Here is a 22,701-nt window from a genome sequence, read left to right as displayed (position 1 = left end):
CTCCTGGGCCTGGTCATCCTGTTGCTAATCTTCCTGGTCATCGTGTTCCTAGTCCTGAGGCCAAGAGGGCCTGTGATTATTCTGGTCCTAAGCTTCCTAATCTCCTTTTCCTTCTCACCCTGGTCCTCCTGGTCCTTGTACTCAAGATCCTGATCCTCTTTGCCCTAGTCTTCCTGGTCCTCTTAGTCCTTTGTTTTCTGGTCATCTTAGAACTTTTCCTTCGGACTCTGGGTGCCTGTGTTCCTGGTCCCAGCCACCTGGAACTCCTGGCCAAGGTCATGCTATTCTTGTTTTTCATAGTTGTTGTCCTACTTTTGATTCTTTGCCCATTGTCCCTGATCCTCTTAGTCCTGTTCCTTAAAGTTTGGGTTCTCCTGGAAATAGTTTTCCTGGACCAGACTCACCTTCTATTTTAGTCTTGAGACCTGGTCCTGGCTGTCCTGGTCCTTCTTGTGCTATAGTGTTTGTTATCATAACCTTTGCCATTTGGCCATCTCAGCCCTTCATTGTTCCCCAGACTTAACCCATCCGGCCCTGTTCCTTTGGGGTCCTCTTGGTCCTAGTTACCTCACTGTGCCCTGGTTCTCCTTACTGTCACCTCCTAGACCTGGTACTACAGAACCTGGTCCATCTTGCTTCTTGTGTTCTGGCACTCTTAGTCTTTGTCCTCCTGATTTAGGTTGTCCTTTTTCTCCTGGATCGGTTCCTTGTTCATTTAGTCCTACTGGTACTGCAATCAATGAATCAGGTCCTGTTGATCCATGTTCTCCTTGTTTATATCCTCCTCAGCCTGGTCATTTTGGTCTTGGTCCTCCCACCCACCACTGTCCATTGCACTTGGTCTTTCAGATGCTGGTTGGCCTTCTTATCTTGCCCTGTACGTTCTGGTTTGACTGATCGACATTTCCATGTACTCCTGCCCTTAGCTGCTTGGATCTTGGATCTCCTGTTTAACAGGCTTTTGGTCTGGATATTTTCATCCTCCTCACCCTAATTTTCGTCTCTCAGTCCTCCTGGTCTGCCTCCTCTGGTTTTTCTACTACCCTCATATTGCATGTTCCTAATCTTTCTGATACTGATAACCTTGGTTCATGTAGTCATTGTCTTAGTTCTGATGTACTCTTTTGTCTGGCCCTCATTTATTGGTTCTTCTGATGCAAAATCCACTGGCCTTGGTTTAGCTAGCCCGCCTAGTTCCCGTTCTTCCTGCCCCATCCGACATGTCCTCCTGGTCTGCTGGTTTGCTTATTCTACCTTGTTTTTGACCTTTTGGCCATGGACCCCTTTATCATTGTCTTCCTAGTAATGGTCCTTTTGAGTCTGGTCTTCCTCATCCCTTTGGCACTGGTCCTACTTCCTATGTTTGGGTCACCCTGGTTTATGTAGTTTTTGTCAGCTGGTTTAGGATCTCCCTGAGTGTGACACTCTTGGCCCTTCTGATCCTACTGGACATCATCTTTCCGGTCCTTTACAACCCCCTTGTGATTCTAATCTATGGTCTCCAGGTCCTGCTAGCCCTTGTCCTTTCTGGCTCTGATCTCATTGGCCCTGGTCCTATTGTTCTAGCCCCTTTGTCATCCTTGGTGTGACATCTGTGGTTTTGGCCCTCCTGTCACTTAACCTTCTCTCTACTGGTCTCCTGGTACTGGCCCTCTGTGGTCGATCTACTTAGATCTGCTATTCTTAGCCCTGGTTGTCCTTAACCCTCTGGTCCTGGTCGGTGTGCAGATGCCTTCATAGCCCTTCTTGTTACATTCCAGGACCTTCTGTTCCTTCTACCTCTGGTTCTTCTATTTGCCTTCAGGCTCTTGTCCACTTGGTCCAGATACCCCTGTTTCACATCGTCCTGGCCGTCCTAATCCTTCCCACCCTGGTTCCAGTACCCCTAGTGCTGTTTTTCATTGTCCTGTTCTTCATTGTCTATTTATTCCTGGTCCCCTCTGGCATTGGGAACCCTGGTTCTCATGGATTAGGTCTCTCTGGCCTGGTTCTTCTTGTCCTGGTCCTTGTGGCTCTGTTTGTCCTAGCCGTCCTACAGGTCCACTTCTTGGCCCATATGCACCTACTTTTTATTCTCCTCCTCCATTTGCCTCCTTCCCCAGTGTGCTGCCACAATCACTTTAGCCAGGTACAGCCCCCAAGCCTATTACACAGATTTTTGTCATTTTTCTTATTTTGTGGCTTCCAGATTTCTTTTGATGAGACAGCACTGTCAAGTACAGAAAGGTGGGCCGAGGAGGGACAGTACCGTGCCAACTTACTGCTTAACATGTTAAAAATTAAAACTACCATTCCAAAGATGCTTTATGCAGGTGACTAAAATGTCAGTGTGGCTGATGGGGCCACTCATGACATGGGACCTATAAGCATCAATGCCATAAACCTTCGCTGTTGGGTGAAAAGTATGAAAAAGTGTGTTTATGTACCGGCAGCAAAGTGAACTCCTATGAATGACCCAGATGCATTACTTACCTGTCTCCTGCTTTCACTTCCCCATTCCACTGAAGCCCAATTACAATGTCTCACTTAATCTATGTCCTGTAAGTGCTCAAAAGCATTGTGCCCCCAAACACCAATTACATACTATAATAGGTGTCCCTCCCTCTGTTTACTGCTGCTTATTGACTACTGCTGTGTTGCCAGATTTCAAATACTAAGCAAGCACAATCCGTCTTAACACAAGCCTAGCACAAGGCCTTTCATAAGAAGTTCAAAAAGAGACCAGCCCTCGAAAACCATCAAAAGGAGCTTCATGAACATAAAATAAAATGTTTTCTCATGAGGGAATAAAGCATTTATGTATCATGCTTTGAAATCATTCTCCGTATTCTTTGCTGACAGTCAAATATTCTGAGTGAAGTGGAAAAATCTCTGTGCCTTATCTGAAGCTTCTGTTTGATTTCTACATGACTTACTTGATTATTAAAATAACGTAAATGTTTTTATTTAAAGTTGCTTTTAAGTTTTTTCATCCGTAAACAGCTTAGTATAAATCATGCACTTACCTTTTTACAAACAATTGTACATGTGTTTATGCACTTACTTTCAAATGCTTTGGCCAGCTGCTGGGTAAATGGACACTTGCTTGAATATTTTACTGGAATTAGGAGGCTTTCTTCGATCTGTTTACCAGGCCAGAGGTGCTATGTATATTTATGCTACTTATGTCCCTAACGCTCATGTTCACATCCTAGTTGCGTGGTGAGCCATCGACTTTAATTGTTAATGCCAAACCAACCTGTAGAAAGAGGTATGACACCCATAGACGGCAGACCGTGCCTAAGTTGGGTAAAGCAGGGAGACACGTTCTGATGGTGATGGAGCAGGGTTCTCAATCAATCAATCAATCATAATATTTGTATAGCGTGCTACTCACCCGGAAGGGTCTCAAGGCGCTGGGGGAGAGGGGTTCGTTACTGCTTGAAAAGCCAGGTTTTGAGTTGCTTCCTGAAGGAGAGATGGTCCTGGGTCAGCCGAAGGTGGATGGGGAGGGAGTTCCAAGTCTTGGCTGCCAGGTAGGAGAAGGTTCTTCCTCCGGCGGTGGCTCTGCGGATGCGTGGTACGGCGGCGAGGGCGAGGTTGGTCGATCGTAGCTGGCGGGTGGGCGTGTAGAAGGTCAGGCGGCTGTTGAGGTACTTGGGGCCCATGTCGTGGAGAGCCTTGTGTGCGTGGGTGAGGAGTCTGAACGTGATCCTCTTGCTGACGGGGAGCCAGTGCAGGTCTCTCAGGTGGCCGGAGATGTGGCTGTGTCGGGGGACGTCCAGGACGAGACGTGCGGAGGCGTTCTGGATGCGTTGGAGTCTTTTCTGAAGTTTGGCCGTGGTCCCGGCATAGAGGGTGTTTCCGTAGTCCAGTCGGCTGGTGACGAGTGCCTGGGTGACCGTCTTCCAGGTTTCGTGGGGATCCATCGGAAGATCTTTCGGAGCATGCGCAGGGTGTTGAAGCACGATGATGAGACGGCGTTGACTTGTCTGGTCATCAAGAGGGAGGAGTCCAGGATGAAGCCCAGGTTATGTGCGTGGTCCGTTGGCTTGGGAGTGGTGCCCAGGGCAGGGGGCCACCAGGAGTCGTCCCAGGCGGAGGGCGATGATCCCAGGATGAGGACTTCCGTCTTGTCTGAATTCAGTTTTAAGCGGCTGTTCTGCATCCACTCGGCGACGTCTTTCATCCCTTCGTGTAGGCTGGTTCTGGCGGTGGCGGGGTCGTTGGTGAGGGAGAGGATCAGCTGGGTGTCGTCGGCGTAGGAGATGATGTTGAGGTTGTGTTGGCGTGCGATGGCTGCGAGGGGGCTCATGTAGACGTTGAAGAGGGTGGGGCTGAGTGATGATCCTTGTGGTACGCCGCAGATGACTTCGGTGGCCTCGGATCTGAACGGGGGGAAGCGGACTCTCTGGGTTCTTCCGGCGAGAAACGACATGATCCACTCCAGTGCTTTCTCTTGGATTCCGATGTTGCTGAGGCGCTGCACTAGGGTGCGGTGGAAGACAGTGTCGAACGCTGCGGAGAGGTCCAGGAGGATGAGGGCCGCTGTTCCCCCATTGTCGAGCAGGGATCTGATGTCGTCAGTGGCTGCGATGAGGGCGGTCTCAGTGCTGTGGTTGGCTCGGAAGCCGGACTGTGAGTGGTCGAGGGATCCGTTCGTCTCGAGGAAGGCGGCCAGCTGTCTGTTGACGATCTTCTCGATGACTTTGGCAGGAAAAGGGAGGAGCGAGATGGGGCCGAAGTTCTTGAGGTCGGTGGGGTCAGCTGTTGGTTTCTTCAGGAGGGCGCTGAGCTCGGCATGCTTCCAGCTCTCCGGGAAGGTGGCGGTGTTGAAGGAGGTGTTGATGATGTCCCGGAGTTGGGGTGCGATGATGGAGTCGGCCTTGTTGAAGACGTGGTGGGGGCATGGGTCTGTAGGGGATCCGGAGTGGATGGTGTTCATCGTGCGGGTGGTGTCTTCGGTGCTGACCGGGGTCCAGGCGCAGAGGGTGGTGGTGGGGGGCGTTGGTTCGGTGGTTGGGTGCGTGGTAGGTGCGCCGAAGCTGTTGTGTATTTTGGCGATCTTGCGGTGGAAGAACGAGGCGAGAGAGTCGCAGAGGTCTTGCGAGGGAGTGATGTCGTTGTTTCCGGCGCTGGGGTTGGAGAGCTCTTTAACGATGCTGAAGAGTTCCTTGCTGTTGTGGGCGTTGTTGTCCAGTCGTTCTTTGAATGCTGTCTTCTTGGTGGTGCGGATCATCTGGTGGTGTTTGCGGGTGGCGTGCTTGAGGGCAGTCATGTTGTCTGTGGTCTGGTCATTGCGCCAGGCTTTCTCGAGGGTGCAGCAGTTCTTCTTGGAGTTCTTAAGTTCGTCTGTGAACCAAGAGGCTTTCTTGCTGCCGGGTCTGCTGGGAGGGGTATTCAGTGGTGCAAGGTCGTTTGCGCAGTTGGTGAGACACTATGTGAGGTTGCTGGCTGCTTCGTTGGGGTCCGTTGTGCTGGCGGGAGGGTTCTGGCTGAGGGAGGCGGTGAGCTGGTCAGCGGTGATCTTGTTCCAGCTCCTGCGAGGAACCTGTTGTGGGTGGTGGTGGGTCGTGGTTTTTCTGAAGCTGAAGTGGACGCAGCTGTGATCAGTCCAATGAAGTCCGGTGGAGTGGCTGAAGCAGATGTACTTGCTGGAGGAGAAGACTGGGTCAAGCGTGTGGCCAGCGTAGTGGGTGGGGGTGTTCACCAGTTGCTTGAGTCCGAGGTTGGCGAGGTTGTCCAGCAGGGTGGAGGGGTTGCTGTCCTTATTGTTCTCCAGGTGGAAGTTGAGGTTCCCTAGAAAGATGTAGTCTGAGGAGCTGAGGGCGTGGGCGTGCGGGCTGATGAAGTCTGCGATGTCTTCGCTGAATTGTGGGCGTGGTCCCGGGGGTCTGTAGATGAGGGTGCCTCTGAGTGTGGTCTGGGGTCGTGTGCATCTGGAAGTGGAGGTGTTCGGCAGCGGTGAAGGAGTCGTCGGAGTTGGTCGTGATGCGGATGGTGTTCTTGTGTGCGATGGCAATGCCTCCTCCAGTCTGGTTGGCGCGGTCCCTCCGGGTGATCTTGTATCCGTCCGGGATGGCGATGGCGATGTCGGGCGCTGAGGAGGCGTTCATCCAGATTTCCGTGAAGAAGGCGACGTCTGGTGATGTTGTGTCGAGCAGGTTCCAGAGTTCGACGGCGTGCCTGTGGACGGAGCGGGTGTTGAGCAGGAGGCACTTGAGGTGGTTGCTGCTGGTGCTCGGCTTGGCGGGTGTGGTGCAGGTCCAGGGGCAGGAGAACTTGCAGGCTTGGCAGGTGAAGGGTCCGTGGGTGCGTTTCGGGGTGTCTCGGTAGCAGGCGGGCTTCCGGTCGGGATTGAGTGCGTAGAGGGTGGCGGCGTCGTAGGTCTGTCGTGTGGGCTGGCATCCGGGGGGGCCAGGGGTCCTGGCGCTGGGCGCGGTCCAGGCGCAGACGGACTTGCCTTTGGCACGCCTTCGGCGCGCAATCGGCGCGCAATCGGCGCACCCGCTGAGCGGCCTCGCTGCGCGTACGCGTTGACTCCGCCATAAATGGCGAAGTGGGAGGGAGGAGCAGCTGGGAGGCGGTAGCGGGGCGGCGAATGGGGGTAGAGAAAGAAAAGGGGCGGGCTGCAGGGGAGCAGCGGCGGGGAGCGGGGGGAGAGGAGAGCGGGAAAAACGGGCGAGGGGGCAGGTACAGAGGACAGAAAAATGGGCAGTACAATGAACACAGGGACAGGGCAAGATACAAAATACCGGAACAATATACAACATACAATAATTAGCAGGGGCGGCAAAAACACGGGCGGAGACCACTGAAGGAAAACCAAAAGCACAGCTGCAGGGCAGCGGCGAACTCGAGGCAGCAGCGGGGAGCCTGGCACACTCACGGGGAGTCATGCAGTGTGTGTGGGTCACCGCTCACCACCGCGTTGACTCCGCCATAAATGGCCATGTGGGAGGGAGGAGCAGCTGGGAGGTGGGAGCGGGGCGGCGAATGGGGGTAGAGAAAGAAAAAGGGGCGGGGCCGCAGGGGAGCAGCGGCGGGGAGCAGGGGGAGAGGAGAGCGGGAAAAACGGGTGAAGGGGCAGGTACAGAGGACAGAAAAACGGGCAGTACAATGAGCACAGGGACAAGGCAAGATACAAAATACAGGAACAACAATATACAAAATACAATGCAAAATACAATAATTAGCAGGGGCGGCAAAAACACGGGCGGAGACCGCCGAAGGAAAACCAAAAGCACAGCTGCAGGGCAGCGGCGAACTCGAGGCAGCAGCGGGGAGCCTGGCACACTCACGGGGAGCCACGCAGTGTGTGGAGTGACCAGCCCTGAAGCAGGGTCAAGGGTTTTGTGAAATAAAACCTGCTCGGATTGAACCCCCATTGTGTGAAAATACTAATTGAGTGATGTGTAAACTAAATGTGAAAGGCTAATGGGAAAAGACAAAAGCTGCTAGTTTTTTTTTACACTAAACTGAACCAAAAGAATAATTTATTAAATTGTGCTTAGATAAAGCGAGAAAATATACATCACATAGGGCGTTTAAATAGTATCACTTTATAAACGATAAATAACACTTGTATTTGTCTTTCCTAGAAGTGTGATTTTTCTGATCTGTCAGAAAGGCCTGAGAGTCACTTTTGAAATTTAGATTCTGTATTAGAAATGTAGAAAGGAAGAAAATTGTGACCTGTCCTTCGCAAACTCTGTGTGTCTGCCAAGGTTGCATTGAGGAAATGAATTGAATAAAAGAATGGAACACTTCCTCAGTGAGTGGTGCATTGAAGCAATCAAGGCACCAAAGTTGATACATGATTGAGATGGAGGAAGCGTACAAACTATGGAAGCTTGACATTTGTATTTCCTTGGCTGGAAGTTGATAAAATAAATAAACGGACAATGGATCTTTTTGCAAACTGCTATGTCAGGAGTGGTGTGATTGAACACCCCCTGTTTTGACCAATAGAATGAAATGAAATTGTGTGCTATGATACAATGTGGGTTGGACTGCAGAGAATTTAGAGTATAACTACAGGTACCCGTGGCAGGGTGGGGCGTGGGGGGGATTGGAGTCGGAAGGCATGATTTTCCTGCTTTGCGAGAGGAGAGGACTGTGTTGCTGATTCCTAAATTCTATCGGCTGGCTGCTGTTCTGTTGAAACCTGACTTTAAACTTTGCTCCTAAGCTCTTCTCGAGGGACCTTGCTTACTCGGATGGCCATAGGATAGCTTTTCAAATTTCTTGACCATGGGTTAGTATCATATTCTAAATTTGCATAACTATTTTGCAAATGATTTATGTCTCTATTCTTTTGTCTCTACGCCTTTCCACTCTCTCAGAGCGCTGCATTTGAGATGTTCTTATGTCATTATCCATTTATGTATATCTTGTATGGTGATTTATGATTCAAGCTGTGTTGTACTTGATGAGCAATCAATATTATAGATAAACCTTATTAACTCATAAATGAGTTTGTCTTTATTAGTGTCATTGACTAGGTTCTATGAAGAGTGTACAATAGTGTATTCTTGATCCAATCACTATTTTGCCAAACCCTGATTATATAATAAAAATTGCATCGCCACAAAAGAAGAAAACGAGGATGATATGCTAATGAGAAATTGGTAAGTTTGGTTTACACTCACCCAGCGTGAAAGGAACATATAGGGTATTGAATCAGGTCCAGGTGATGAAATGTATTAGTCCCTGATCGCTGGGACAGAAGTGCTATGCATATTTATGCTACTTATGTCTCTAACGCTCATGTTCACATCCTAGTTACTTGGTGAGCCATCGACTTTAATTGTTAATGCCAAGCCAACCCGTAGGTAGAGGTATTACACCCAAAGACAGCATACAGTGCCTACGTTGAATAAAGCAGGGAGACACGTTCTAATGCTGACATAAGTAAACTGTAGCAGAAAGACGGCCCTTATCTGTTCATTCTTTGGTGCATTAAATACACCTCTTAAGCGTTTCAATTACACCTGTGATAAACGTAATTGTATCTTACAATGTTAAAGCCTCTGTATTGTACATGACATCTCTCATATTGTTGGGTCATTAATTCTTAATTCACATTCTTACTACAATTGAAATGTTTATTGATGTTTGACCTTTGGGTTTTTTCTTCTGAGGGCAGTTTTAATAAACATTTCCAACATATATAATTTTACTCTATAGGACATCCAAAAAGATCCAACAATTGAGGAGTTAAAGGATGAAGACATACAAACGTTACCACGTGTGGTAAGACCAGTTTTAATTTTTATCCTATTATATTTTTTCACTTTCGGACCAGTGTAAATATAATGATATCATTTTAAATGTGCCTTTTAGCTTCTAAACGTTAAGATATGCTCCCACAACTAATTTTTCAAGTCATCAGCTACATTCCTTGGTAGGATGGCCTCTTTATGAATTCATAATTGCCAACATAATATTGTTTTGCGGTAAACATCTCTTTAAATCACATATATTGACTAGCAATTTGTTTAAAGAAACATTAGTAAAGTTAACAGGTCTCTACTTTGGTACCGTTCCCAACCTATGCCAATGTTTTCATTTGGCCATAGAGATGGAGCTGTACATACATGCATGGCACCCATATTGTGAAGGAGTTTGAAATGTAGGGAAATTCCATTAGACGGTGGTTGCGGTGAATGTGAACATGTGTATGGGAGGTCCTTCCTATTGTAGAGTTTCATTTGTTTAGTTCAAATTCTATTACAATATAGCCACTGTACATGTGTGAACATGTTCGGCGCCTGTGTTTTTAATGGAGTTCATTATTTTCTTTTAAACTCTTGTTTACGGAGGTCGCCATGCATGCTCATGCATCTACATATTTTAGAAAAGTTGTTTAAAAAAAAAAATTCTATTGCATAATGACCACATTATATGTTTGTGCATGCTTGGCAGCTTTTTTAGGACATTCAGGCTTTGCTAATGCTTATAAAATAATTCAACAAGCATTGGCAACACCAAACTGTATCAGCAGGGGCATCATCATGCACTGGGCAGAGATGTAAGAAAATGAAGAGAGACAGAAATGGGGTACAGAACAGTGGAAACGTTGCTTAGGGGATTACTTAAAGTTCTTTGTAGCCTTCCAGGGCATGTAATGGCTTTAGGGACAGCCCAAATAGCTCACAAATTTACTTAATAACATTATGAGCATCCATAGTGGCACACTCCAGAGAAAAGGGCCATAAAGAATCCGATTTGGGATGGACAGTTTTGATTACAACTATCGTCCCATCTCCCTCCTCCCCTTTCTGGCCAAAGCCCTGGAGGCTCACGTCACACAGGTCCTTGGCGCCTTTGTGGAGGAAAGTGGGGGATTTGCTTCCCGTCAGGCCGGTTTTCGACCCCGGCACTCCACTGAGAAGGTGGTCATCTCTGTGATGGACGAGCTTAGAGAGGGGCTAGATACCAACACTCCTCAGGCCCTCGTTCTCTTAGATCTCTCCGCCGCCTTTGACACGGTTGATCATTCCATCCTTCTCACCCGTGTCAAGGCGGCGGGCATCGAGGGCCCAGCTCTGGCTTGGATTAGCTCCTTTCTAAGAGATCGCTCCCAGGCCTTTCATCTTGCTGAATTCACTGCCCCCCCTCATTCGGTTCAGTGTGGTGTCCCCCAGGGTTCCTCTCTCTCTCTCCTTTATTATTTAATCTGTATATCTTTCCACTTATTTTTGCACTTCAGCAAATGGAGGTCACCGTGTATAACTATGCCGATGACCTCCAACTCATTTTCCATCTGTCACACTCCCCAACCAGCATATTTCATTTCCAGTCTGTCATGCTGTTTATCAGTGATTGGATGAACTGCAACCATTTGAAATTAAATCCGGACAAGACTGAACTTGTCGTCACTGGTAGCACCCCCAGCCCCTGGTCCCCCAACTTTTGGCCTCCCTCCTTGGGCATCCCCCCACACCCTCCTCCTCAGTAAAAACTCTAGGGATCTCACTCAACAAACACCTCACTCCTCACTCCCAGATCAGTTCTGTTGTTTCTTCCTGTTTCTTTGCCCTCCGTACTATACGGAAAATTTCCCGGTTTTTCTCCTTTCCCGCCCTGAAACTGATTCTGATGGCAATGGTCATGTCCCGGTTGCACTAAGGGAATATTGTGTATAATGGCGCTCCAGCATATGCCTTTCGCCGTCTTCAGTTAGTCCAAAACCAGGCTGCCCGCCTGATTTATGGCCTGCCCAGATTCCATCACATCACTCCCCTACTCAAATCCCTACATTGGCTGCCCATTAAAGAACGGGCTCTCTTTAAATTGGGCTGTACCACCTTTCAGGCCTTGGCGGGGACTGCCCCAGATTTTATTTCTTCCGCCATCAGTGCTTACTGCCCCAACAGAGAACTTCGCTCTTCTACTAAATTTTTTCTTTCTGTCCCCCGGTTCAAAAAAAGGAAATCTGGGGGTTTGAAATTCACTGTCCTTGCCCCCACTTTTTGGAATTCCCTCCCCCTTCACATTAGATCTATTTCCTCTTATCTTGAATTTCGCAGGGCCCTCAAGACTTTTTTATTTTCTCACGCCTTCCCACCTCAGTAACTCCGTTGCCCTAGCCCTTAAGCATACTTCAGCGCCATGAAACCGCCTGGTATATGAGCGCTATACAAATTCCTGTAAATTCAAATTCAAAATAAGTTCTTTAAGCATTTTAGAACATAACCTACTTTTATTTATTTACTTATTTAGGTTTCTTGTAGAGCGCTAACAATCATCCCAAAGGGATATCACGGCGCTGAGTTTGCTAAAGTACGGGTGCAGTGGGCATCGTTGCTTGATTTAGTCGAAGTGGGAGAAAAGGAAAGTTTTTAGTTTTTTCCTAAATGCCAGGTGGCATTCTGTGAGTCGGAGGGCCGCAGGTAGTTCGTTCCACTTCCTTGCTGCGACGTGGGAAAAGGCTCGTTCGCCCATCCTGGCTCTTTTAACCCGAGGGGATGCTAGCTAGCGCCGAAAGTTGAGAGCGGAGGTTTCTGGTGGGAGTGTAGAAGTGAATCCTGTTTCTCAGTATGAGAGGTCCTGTCTGATGCAGTGCTCTATGAGTGATGCATAACAATTTAAAAGTTGCTCTTTGCTTCATTGGCAGCCAGTGCAGATCACGCAGACAGTTTGAGGCCGAGTCGTATTTCCTTTTCATGCAGATGGCTTTGGCTGCTGCGTTCTGCACCAATTGAAGTTTGGTGAATAGGTACTCCGCCATGCCTACGAACAAGGAGTTTCCATAGTCCAGCCTACTCATCAAGAGAGACTGAACTAGGATCCTTCTGCACTCTATTGGAACCCATGGAAAGACTCTTTTGAGCATTTTCAGGGTTGCAAAGCCTTTGCCGCATATAGTGGCTACATGAGTTTTCATGGAGAGGGAGGTGTCAATAGTTATTCCAAGGTTCTTCGCTGTTGATGTCGGGGCAGGAGGGACACCCAGGGCTTCCGGCCACCAGGTGTCGTTCCACAGTTCAGTATGGCCTCCGAACAACAGTATCTCTGATTTGTCTGCATTTAGCTTAAGATAGTGCTTGTGCATCCAGTCAGCCAAATCAGAGAGACAGTTTATAAGCCTATCCTTGGGGTTATCCTCCTCATCCAAAATTACAGTAAGTTGGGTGTCATCAGCATAGGAACAGACTTCAACACCCCCTCTTCTGCCAACTTCAGCGAGGGAAGACACGAAAACATTAAACATGGTAGGGCTTAGCGAGGCCCCTTGCGGGACCCCGTATTTGATAATCCAGCGAGGGAATGAGAAATTGCCCAGGTGCACTGATTGTCATCTTTCCGATAAGAAAGACCGCAGCCATCCCAGTGCTCTGTCCCTGATGCCCCTGGATGCCAAGGTTTCCAGGAGCAGATTGTGGGGGACAGTGTCGAATGCTGCCGAGAGGTCTAACAGGATTAGGGCAACTGTTTTCCCCTGGTCCACATGCATTCTGATGTTGTCAAGCACAGCAAGGAGAGTAGTTTCAGTGCTGTTGTTGGCCCTAAATCCTGTTTGTGTAATGTCTAGGAGGTTGTTTGTTTCGAGAAAACTGACCAGTTGCCTGTTGACCAGTTTCTCTAGGACTTTCGACAGATAGGGAAGTTGGGAGATGGGTCTATCGTTGGCCGGGTTGTTGATATCAAGGCCTGCCTGTGAAGAGAGGCTAGGTTAATATTGAGGCAGCAATCTTTTGGAAAATTGACTCAATGAAGTGGGTGAGATTCAGAATATATAACATATAATCTACACTCTAAGGTGTAGTAATCTATACACAGGGCTGCTAACATAGTGTAACCAGTTACCTCTACCTTTACGAAATGGGAGAACATTTCTTGCATGGATTTTATATCAACTGATTCGCCAGAATTTCTATTAATGTGCATCGAATACAAAAACGGTTTTAGTCCAGCTTATGCTGTGATGGAAGAAATACCAAATTCTGGATACAAGGCCACCATGAGGTTCCAGGACCCAGAGCCAGCAGAGACCTAAAGGAAGTTTTTTTCTTCAGGTTGGCAAAACCCCATAGTTCTGCCCCATACAAGCCTGCAGCCAGTGCTTTCATCTGTTATGTTTGCAGAGTAAGTGATCATCCCCCCTCCCCAATTTGCATTTCACATCAAGGATCATCCTTGCTTTATGTAAAAGGGCTATCCGTGCTTCCCATCTCAACTTCTCCTCAAAGCAAATCCCATGGTAATCATACTTGGTAACTTGCTCCAAAGGAGCACCATGCACAATAAGCTTTTTACTCGGCCCAACAGTTGGCATAGTTAGTGCTAGAAACTGGGTTACTGGTTGACTGGGGTATGAGCCCTGGTCAAGCAGCGAATACAGTTCTAGTCAGGGTAAGAGGCAAGAAAACCCTAAACTTGGCACTGAGCCGTCAGACTTAACTCAGAGGCAATGTGTAAAGTATTTTTGCAACATTTCAAACAGTTAAATAGTGGAAACACCAAACAAAAAGACCCCACACCAGGTTTAGAAAACTAGAGTACATTTTAAAAAATATAACAAGACCCAAACAACAAAATTCCGATCAGAACCAGAGATATTGAATTAGTTTTTTTTTTTTTTTTTATTTTTTTATTTTTGCATTTTCAACAGAGAACATAGAAAGGGTTTGGCAGTGCGATACAGAGCATTAACACCAGTGGCGCAGAATTCAGTTAGTACATGTGTATACAGCAAAATAACACGGCAGAAGAGCAGGAAATCAAGCACAATGCATGGCCCATAAGAACATCAGACAGCATTCACAGTACATTACAGGGTCATCTTAGGACAGTTTGTTTCGTAAATGAACAGTTAGACGGTGGCTAGGCCACAATACAGTGAGAGATTAAACCAAAGCAATACATGTGAGATAGTCAACTATACATTTACACAAGGAGGTAGTGTCCAGAAGTGTTGTCCACTGACAGTGATTCACATGTGTTGAATCAAGCAATGCCCATTCGGAACATTGTTGTCAGTTCCCTGGGCTAGTAGATATGTGACTAGGGGACCCCAGATGTCCTTAGGTCTACTGGAGGTCAGGAGTGTCTCAGCAAAAATAACAGATTGTTCCTGACAATGGGTCATATCAGCGAGCCAGTCCTTAAACTTTGGGGCCCTGCCACGACCCCATCTACAAGCTACGCGACGTTTCGCAAGGAGCAGAGCAGTGTCAAGGAGTTTTCTACAGGACTTAGGGATGTGTGGTGTATGCCCCAATAGCATCAGCAAAGGGTCTGGGTTTATCGATACCCCGGTCATGGACTCAAGAGCAGCATGCACTTGTTGCCAGTAGGCATAGATCGGGGGGCATTCCCAGGACAGATGAAAGAATCCAGCGTGTTCCGCGCGACAGCGTTCGCATCTATCATCGCTGGACAGGCGGAACCTGAATTTCCTCACGGGGTGTAGTACAGCCATTGTAAGAACTTGTAATGGATTATCTTGAGTCGACAGCTGGTGGATATCCTAGCCGTGAGATCACAGCAGTATAGCCACTTATCATCGGTAATCTCTGCTGCCAGGTCAGTAGCCCAATGTAAGCGGGCTGGATTTACCAGTCCGGGGCTGGATGTTCTGATGAGGCGATACATGCCCGACACCAAATGCGAGCCATCTTGCGAGCATAGCATGAGGTGCAATGGAGGAAAGCACTCGGGCTCACTGGGGAAGTCAGGGAGAATCTCCCTCATCCCCTGACGCAGTTGCATATAAAAGAAAGAGTGGAGTGGAGTAGGCGTGTGGGATTTGAAGAAGAGGTCAGTAGAGTTGAACTGACCATTGGTGAAGAGGTCACCCCAGCAAGTGACTTGCAGGCGCTGACAGAGCGATTGGAAACCCCCCTCCTGGAGGAGCACTAGTTTGGGGTGGTACGCCAATGGCATCCGAGGAGAATATGGGAAGATGCATCCTAGTAACCTCGCCATGCGACGCCAGGCATCTATGGTACAAGTGACCGTGGTGAATGGCGTTTCTATGGACAACACTGGGCAATGTATGAGCCCATTCAGAGGGAGGGGGTTCGCAATCCAATCCTCGACCGCCAGCTGGGGCATGTAGGGTGTGGGGATCATCCAGTGGTAAGATAGTGCGCCTGAGCGCATATATAATAAGTCTCAAAATCCGGAATATCAAAGCCCCCTTTATCATATGGCTGAGTCGGCAACGACCACCGTGGTCGGGGTTGTTTACCCCCCCAGAGTAGTCGGCACAGTTCAGCTTTCAATGTCTTAAAGAAAAATGCTCCCGGGTGGTAAGGAATATTAAGAAAAAGGTATAAAAACCGGGGTAGCACCACCATTTTGATAAGGGATGCTCTCCCAGCCACGGACAGGGGAAGGGTGATCCAGCGATCAACCGATGTGATGAGTTTCGTGATCGTGACCCCGTAATTCAGGCGCAATGTTTCGTCTTTATCACAAGAGATTTGGATACCAAGGTAGCAGAGGTCCGATCGGCACCACTCTAAGGGGAAGTCGAGCGGGAAGTCAGCCACTGCGTCCATAAGGGGGTAGAATTGTGACTTAGCCCAGTTGATACATACACCCGAAAGTCTTCCGAAGACCACGAATTCCCTTAACAGCGGATTCAAATTGTGCAGCGGGTCTTTGACATATAACGTCATGTCATCTGCGTACAGTGACACATCAATCTGACGCCGAAAACAGCGAAAGGCGCCCCCTCGGTGCAACTGACGGAGTCTGCAGGCCAACAGCTCGACAGCAATCGCAAATAGGAGAGGGGAAAGCGGGCAACCTTGTCTGGTGCCTCTCGTGATTGCAACCGAAGGAGAGAGACACCCATTGATCAGTACCTTCGCTGATGGTTGCGTGTATAGTAATTGGACCCAGGAGATGAATAATTTAGGGAATCCCATACGGGTCAGGACGGCGAATAGATATGGCCATTCGACCGAATCGAAGGCTTTAGTAGCGTCCAAAAAAAACGCTGCAACAGGGAGATCAGGGTGCACTGTGCGAATCAGGGAGAAGAGTGTGCATAGGTTATGGGAGGTGGAGCGATTAGGGACAAATCCAGATTGATCGGGTAGTACGATTTGGGTCATAAGGAGGGACAGCCTGGTAGCCAGTACTTTTGCCAGTATCTTAACATCGCAATTCAACAAAGAGAGCGGGTGGTAAGAATCACAAGTGTTAGGACTCTTGCCAGGTTTCAGAAGTGACGTGATTACGACCTCTCGCATGGAGCGGGGGAGTATTCCATCAGCCAGCGACTCCTCAAAGACCTCTTTAAGGACCGGGGCCATTATGTCTATATATGCTTTATAAAACTCAGCAGGTATCCCATCGAGGCCAGGCGCTTTACCATTTTTGAGTGACATGAGGGCATCTCTGATTTCATCTAACTCAAAAGGGGCAGCGAGAAAGGCCCTGTCCGCGTCGCTGATCCAGCACAGAGCGACATCACCAAGGAAGTCGTGAAAACTGTCAGTATATCGTCTGAGTCTCTAACTGGATGGCCCTGTGTATCCAGAACTTCGAGAATGGTATTGTGAGTGTGAGGAGGGCGCGTTAACAGTGCAAGGGCCCTACAGGTCTATCTCCTTCACAGTATTTTCTCGCCTGCCAGTATTTCCCTTTGAACTTGGTTTCCCTGGCCGCCTCTTCTTCGTACTTTGTCAACTTTTCCCTAAATTCTGTATGTACATCAGCCCGATCTCCCGACGCCATACGAATCTCTAGGCCCTTCAGATCCCGATCAAGGGTGCACAGCGTGCGCTGTATATCGCGTAGCACTCCAAAGCTTTTCGATATGCAGTAGCCCCTGACCGTAACCTTGAATGCCTCCCAGATGCTTTCGACGGAGTCGACAGACCCCTTGTTGCGAGGGAAGAAGGCTGCTATCTCCTCGCCGAGTTTGGCGCGAAACACCGCGTCTAGAAGGGCCGCAGGCTGTAGCCGCCAATGTGGTCGGGGCTGTCCCAACCGGGCACCCGTAGGAGCATTGAAACCGGGCTGTGATCGGAGTATGTCCTGGGCAAATGGGTCACCCCAGCACTCATCTCTCTAGACAAGAACAGGTAGTCCAAGCGCGCCCACGTGCTCGCCTCTGATGTGAAGTGTGTGCCCTCTTTCCGTAGGGGGTGTATGCATCGCCAAGCATCTATCAAGTCGCCTTCAGTGATCACGCCCAGAAGGGCCTCCCTAGAGCGAGGCTTGTAGTGTGCGATTCCATCTCCCCTATCCTGGTGGGGCACCAATGCCACGTTAAAGTCACCTCCCCAGATAACATGCCGGGACCCCACGTCTAAAATCTTACCCCACAGTGTGGTGAAGAAATGTGGCTGATCTATATTAGGCGCATGGCAGTTTACTAAGGTAATAGTGTCTCGGCCCAGGCGGCCCCACAACATAGCAAATCGGCCTTCCACATCTGCTAGCTCGCCACACACCTGGAACGGCACATTGCGTCTAATCAATATAGCTACCCCTCTCGCATAAGTGGAGTAAGGCGAGAAGATGCGGGTGCCAGCCCATTTGCCTGCAAAGGTAGTGCGTGTCTGTGGTGACAGGTGCGTTTCCTGTAACATGGCGATCTGGACCAGATGTCGATCCAAGTAAGCAATCACATTCCGAAATTTTTTGGCATTGTTAAGGCCCCTGACATTCCATGACATAAAGTGCAATTGCACCTTGGGTTCTATCCCCGCCATAAGATAAAAGTCATTGTATTATTATAACATAACAGTTCACCATTCTTTGAGCCAACTCTTCCCGGGTGAAGCCCGGCACCGCACAAACCAAACAACTGTATCCCCCCTGCAAGGAAAAACCCCGCCCTCAACAGTACCCTGCCCCCTCCCACTACTGCATCCCAATCATGCCAGCAGCCGCCATATCCCTCCCCCTCCCACCCTCCTACCCATCTCAGCAACCCCAACTCACCAAAAGGATGCCCCATCCACCCACTCTCCCTCCTTCTCTCAAGGTTCAGTCTCGATCGAAAAACAAAACCCATGTGTGGGGTGTACCCGTAGGGGGAACAGCATAGAAAAGCGCACAGCCACAGCACCCTCCTCAAGCCCCACAACGAGTGCCGCCCTTGGATGGGACTGAGGAGGGGCAGTGGACCCTGGAGTACATTACCACTGAATGCAGGTCGCAGCTCCGTGTCCAAATGACCTGACATGTCCATCACAGAAAGAGGATGTTATCTCAGCAAGCCCAGAGTACCATATTTAGACTATCCAAAGCTGCATCAGGAATAGGTCAGGCGTCTGCGTCCGAGTCTGGGTGGTTGTCGTCGTGCGCTGCACCGCGGTCTCTCGGCCCATTCCGCATTCTCTTGATCACTTTTAAGTAGTCCTCAACCTGCTGCGGATTGGTGAAGAACCGCTGCTTCCCTTGATGTGTGATCCGGAGCTTAGCAGGATATAGTAGGGCATAGTCCAGTTGGGCAGCACGCAGTTTTTTCTTCACCTCGATAAACTTGCGTCTCTGTTCCTGGACCACTGGAGTGAAATCAGGATAAATGGAAAAGTTGATGCCATCACAGGACAGAGACTGCTTGGCGCGCGCCGCTCTCAATGCAGTATCGCGATCGCGATAGTTCAACAGACGAGCTATGATGGGCCTCGGTGGCATGCCCGGTTTGGGCACCGGGCCCAGAGTTCTGTGTGCTCGCTCGACTATGAACTGCGATGAGAAGGACTCGGCTCCGATAGATGTCTGAAGAAGCTTTTCCACATACAGCTCCATCCTGCCCGTGGCTGTGGACTCCGGTATGCCCGTGACGCGAATGTTGTTGCGTCTGCTGCGGGCCTCCAAATCCTCATTCTTCGCAGTGATGACCCGCAGCAAGTTGTCCATTCTGGCAAGCTGGGTTGCATGGGAAGCCGCGGCATCATCGACTTCGGAGATGCGTTGTTCAGTGGCTGTGATCCGCTCCTCGTGACGGTCGACTTTGTGCACAAGGGCGTCCATCCTCGACGACAGTCTGTCCACCTTGTCCACCACTGTAGCAAAGCCCTGTCGCATCTCTTGCAGGATTTGTTGCATGTCCTGGGCTTCAGGGGGGGGAACAGCGTTAGATGCTCCCGCGCTGCTCATGCCGGGCCTCTCGCTCGGCGTTTTTTGAACTTTCTTAGTGGCCTTGAAGGAGAGTTTCTGCTGGCGGGTGTCCTGACGAACCATCGCGCCACTGCACAATGCCCAATCGGTGCACTCCAGGCCAGGAAATAATAGGTCCTCCAAAAGCACTCAGACGGTGGATTGGTCACCCAGGCGCGTCCCAGGCCCCCAGTAGTTCACGTTGCTGATGGCACCAGAGTTCGCTTTTGCCCCCGGAGGAGGTAAGGCGAGATGTTGACGGGGGGGGTATATGCAGAGGGGGAACCTCTTGCTACGCAGCTCCTCAGTAGAGTAGACCATGGAGCGAAACACCACAATAGCGTATCGGGTTAGGCTCACGCAGTGGTACCATCAAAGAGTACAGTCAGATATCATAGGGTGCCCACGCCAAGTCATCAATGCCCAGCACTCTGTTCTCCTGCCTGGCGCTCCCAGCGTTGTTAGCCCCAGCCGCTTTGCGCCACGCTCAGGCCCTCCGCGACGATCGTGCTCGGCAATGCAGGATAATAAGGGGAGGATGCCAGCTAACTCCCGTAGTGCCCACAAGCTGCACACCGCTTATCTGACCCCACCGTGGTGCAGTCTTATTTGGGGAAGTCAGAGGGGTCCAGGGCCCGCAGAGTGTGAGGGCGCGGGAAACAGCGATAGGTATTGGCGGCCGTCCCTTCCAATGGCGTCACGCCAGGCATTCCATCCAGCTCGGTCGCCTTTACAGGTCCCAACGTCGCAGCAAGATATCCGGGGGCGCAGATCGAGAGCTGCGGGCGCCTCACGCCGGGACCATCAGCAGGTCGCAGCAGCCGCCTCGATTCGCCCTGCAGCAGCGGGAGGCCGTGGTCTCTCCCGAACCAAAGCATCGCCGACCCAGACCGGGGATAATGATGGCAGATTAGGGGCCGTTAGAAAAGTCAGTAGGCGCAGCTGTGAGCCCGCAGCCCGTGAGGAGGGATCCGGCGAGAAGCCCGCAAGAAGGGGAGCAATGGCCGACAGTATCCTGGGATGAGGTCCTCCGTCAAGGCCTACCTCCTCGTGGCGATCCCCGGCCTGTCCTGATTCCTGGGCTCCGCTCCCGGTCGCACAGCAGCTCCAGTGGCAGCTCCGGAGGAAGCCAGCGGGTCTCAGTGCTCAGGCATCGCTGCTCGGATTCGCCCCAAACTTGGACCGAGTCAGGAGGATCGGTGCTGGAGCAGAATGAGTGGGTCACGGAGCTGCTCAGACACCAGTAAGTAAGGATTACTGAAGGATGTTTGCTCCAGGGTAAAGGAGCCTCACCGGTAGGCGGCCATTCTGTGTGCGTGCCCTCTAGCGCCCGAATTTTAAAGTTTAAAGTGAAATATAGCTCAAAAAGCCCAAAGCATTGTTGGGAAATATCTGGTTGTGCCACACTGGTACAGAGTCATAAGTTGAGGCACAACCATGATAAAGTGCGTTCTGGCCCTGGGAACCCGGTTAGACCAGCTGTAGGAAAGTGCCCCTTTTTGCATGGTTACCCCCTAACTTTACCAGATACTTGATGCCAACTTGACTGAGTGTGTGCTGGGATCGTGCTAATCAGGCCCCAGCACCTGTGTACCATCCCAAAATTGTACCTTTGTACCCACAATTGGTACATCTCTGGTCACATGTAAGCCCCTTGTAAAAGGTACCATGGGTACCAAGGGCCCTGTGACCAAGGAAGACCTCTAAGGGCTGCAGCCCCTATTGTGCCACCCTTAGAGACCCCACACACTGACATTGCAGGCTGCATGTTTTGGTGCAGAGAAAAGTGAAAAGTGGACATGGCACACATCCATGTGTCAAGTATACAAAATGAGGGAAGCCCTACTCACAAGGAACCAGGGTAATTCACACATATGGAAGAGACAGTGGTTCACGTGTACAATGTACAGAATGCTTAATATTGTTGGTGCACAATGGCAGTTACCATTGGTATACGGATGTTGGAGAAGACTGTCACACAGAATGCAGTACACAGCACAATAATTTTAGTGCAAATAGTATATTTCTATTGTAGTACTGTAGAAATAAAAGTCCTCAGTGCCCCAAGCGACCTAGTACCTATGTTACCAGAGTGACAATTTATAACATATATTGAGGTTTCACAATCAACAAAAACAACCATTTGGTCAACACACAGTCATTGTTGCTAGCCTCTTATCGCATTTGTGAGAGATATCAATTGGTTCTCGACCTACCTGTGAGGGGCACCTGAAATCAGATGGATAATAAATTGTCAGAAAATTGTGCACTTCAGTCATGTGAGTGAAAACAAATGAGGTGATTACTCACATGAGTCCCAGCTGGGCACCCAGTGAGTTATAGCCTGACAATTTCTATGGCATTTTCTACTATTGTACACTGCCAAAAAGTTGATTATTGTAGGAGCACCAATTACGGCTCCACCTTCATGTCACAACAGATGGAAACATTAATGAGTCATCCTTTGAGTCAAAGTAAAAGAGCTACAATTAGTCAGCTGCTTGATGTGGCAGTGTGAGCCATCTACTATTCACGAGGGCCTCAGAGGTCAGCCTCTTTTATTTGGCTGTATATATACTATTTGCACTGAATTTATTGGCCTGTGTACTGCATTCTGTTTGATTGGTCTTCTCCGACATCCCTATACCAAAGGTAACTGCCATTGTGCACCAACAATATTAAGTATCCTTCACACATACCTGTGTGCCATGCCTGCAGTGCACTGCCTGTGGCCTAGGTAAGCCACACCTCTAGCAGGGTGTAGTAGACCACAGGTGAAGGTACAAGTATATGAGCACTGTACCCCTACAGTGTCTATGACCATTCTTAGACATTGTAAGTGCAGTAAAGCTATAAAGAGTATATGGTCTGGGAGTTAGTCATCATCAACTCCACAGCTTCATAATGGCTTTACAAACCTGGGAAGTTTGGTAGCAAACTTCTCAGCACATCAAACCCACACAGATACCAGTGTACGATTTAATGAAAAATGCACTCAGAGGACATCTTGGTGATGCCCCCTAAAAAACGGCCAGGCCTGGTGTGATTCCTGAATGACTATCCACTATTTGCCACCACCAGACAGGTTTCCGCACACCTGGGTAGAGGGACTCCGCTCTCTGGGTCCAGAAACAAAGTCCATAC

General features: G+C 49.4%; 1 protein-coding gene across 2 annotated transcripts in view; it reads left to right on the top strand.

The window, feature by feature from the left end:
• The window catches only part of LOC147725374 (uncharacterized), a 2,508,159-nt gene that overhangs the window by 210,278 nt on the left and 2,275,180 nt on the right, over positions 1-22,701 (top strand). For both annotated transcript variants that reach the window (XM_086964051.1, XM_086964052.1), the window contains exon 4: positions 9,169-9,234. In XM_086964051.1, the coding sequence (XP_086820177.1) occupies positions 9,169-9,234 (66 nt within the window). The remainder of the gene's footprint in view (positions 1-9,168; positions 9,235-22,701) is intronic.

This window comes from Lissotriton vulgaris, chromosome 3_2 (genome assembly GCF_964263255.1).
Source record: "Lissotriton vulgaris chromosome 3_2, aLisVul1.2, whole genome shotgun sequence".
Taxonomy (NCBI): domain Eukaryota; kingdom Metazoa; phylum Chordata; class Amphibia; order Caudata; family Salamandridae; genus Lissotriton; species Lissotriton vulgaris.
Note: the sequence above shows the minus strand (reverse complement) of the source record. Positions and strands in the feature narration are given on the sequence as shown.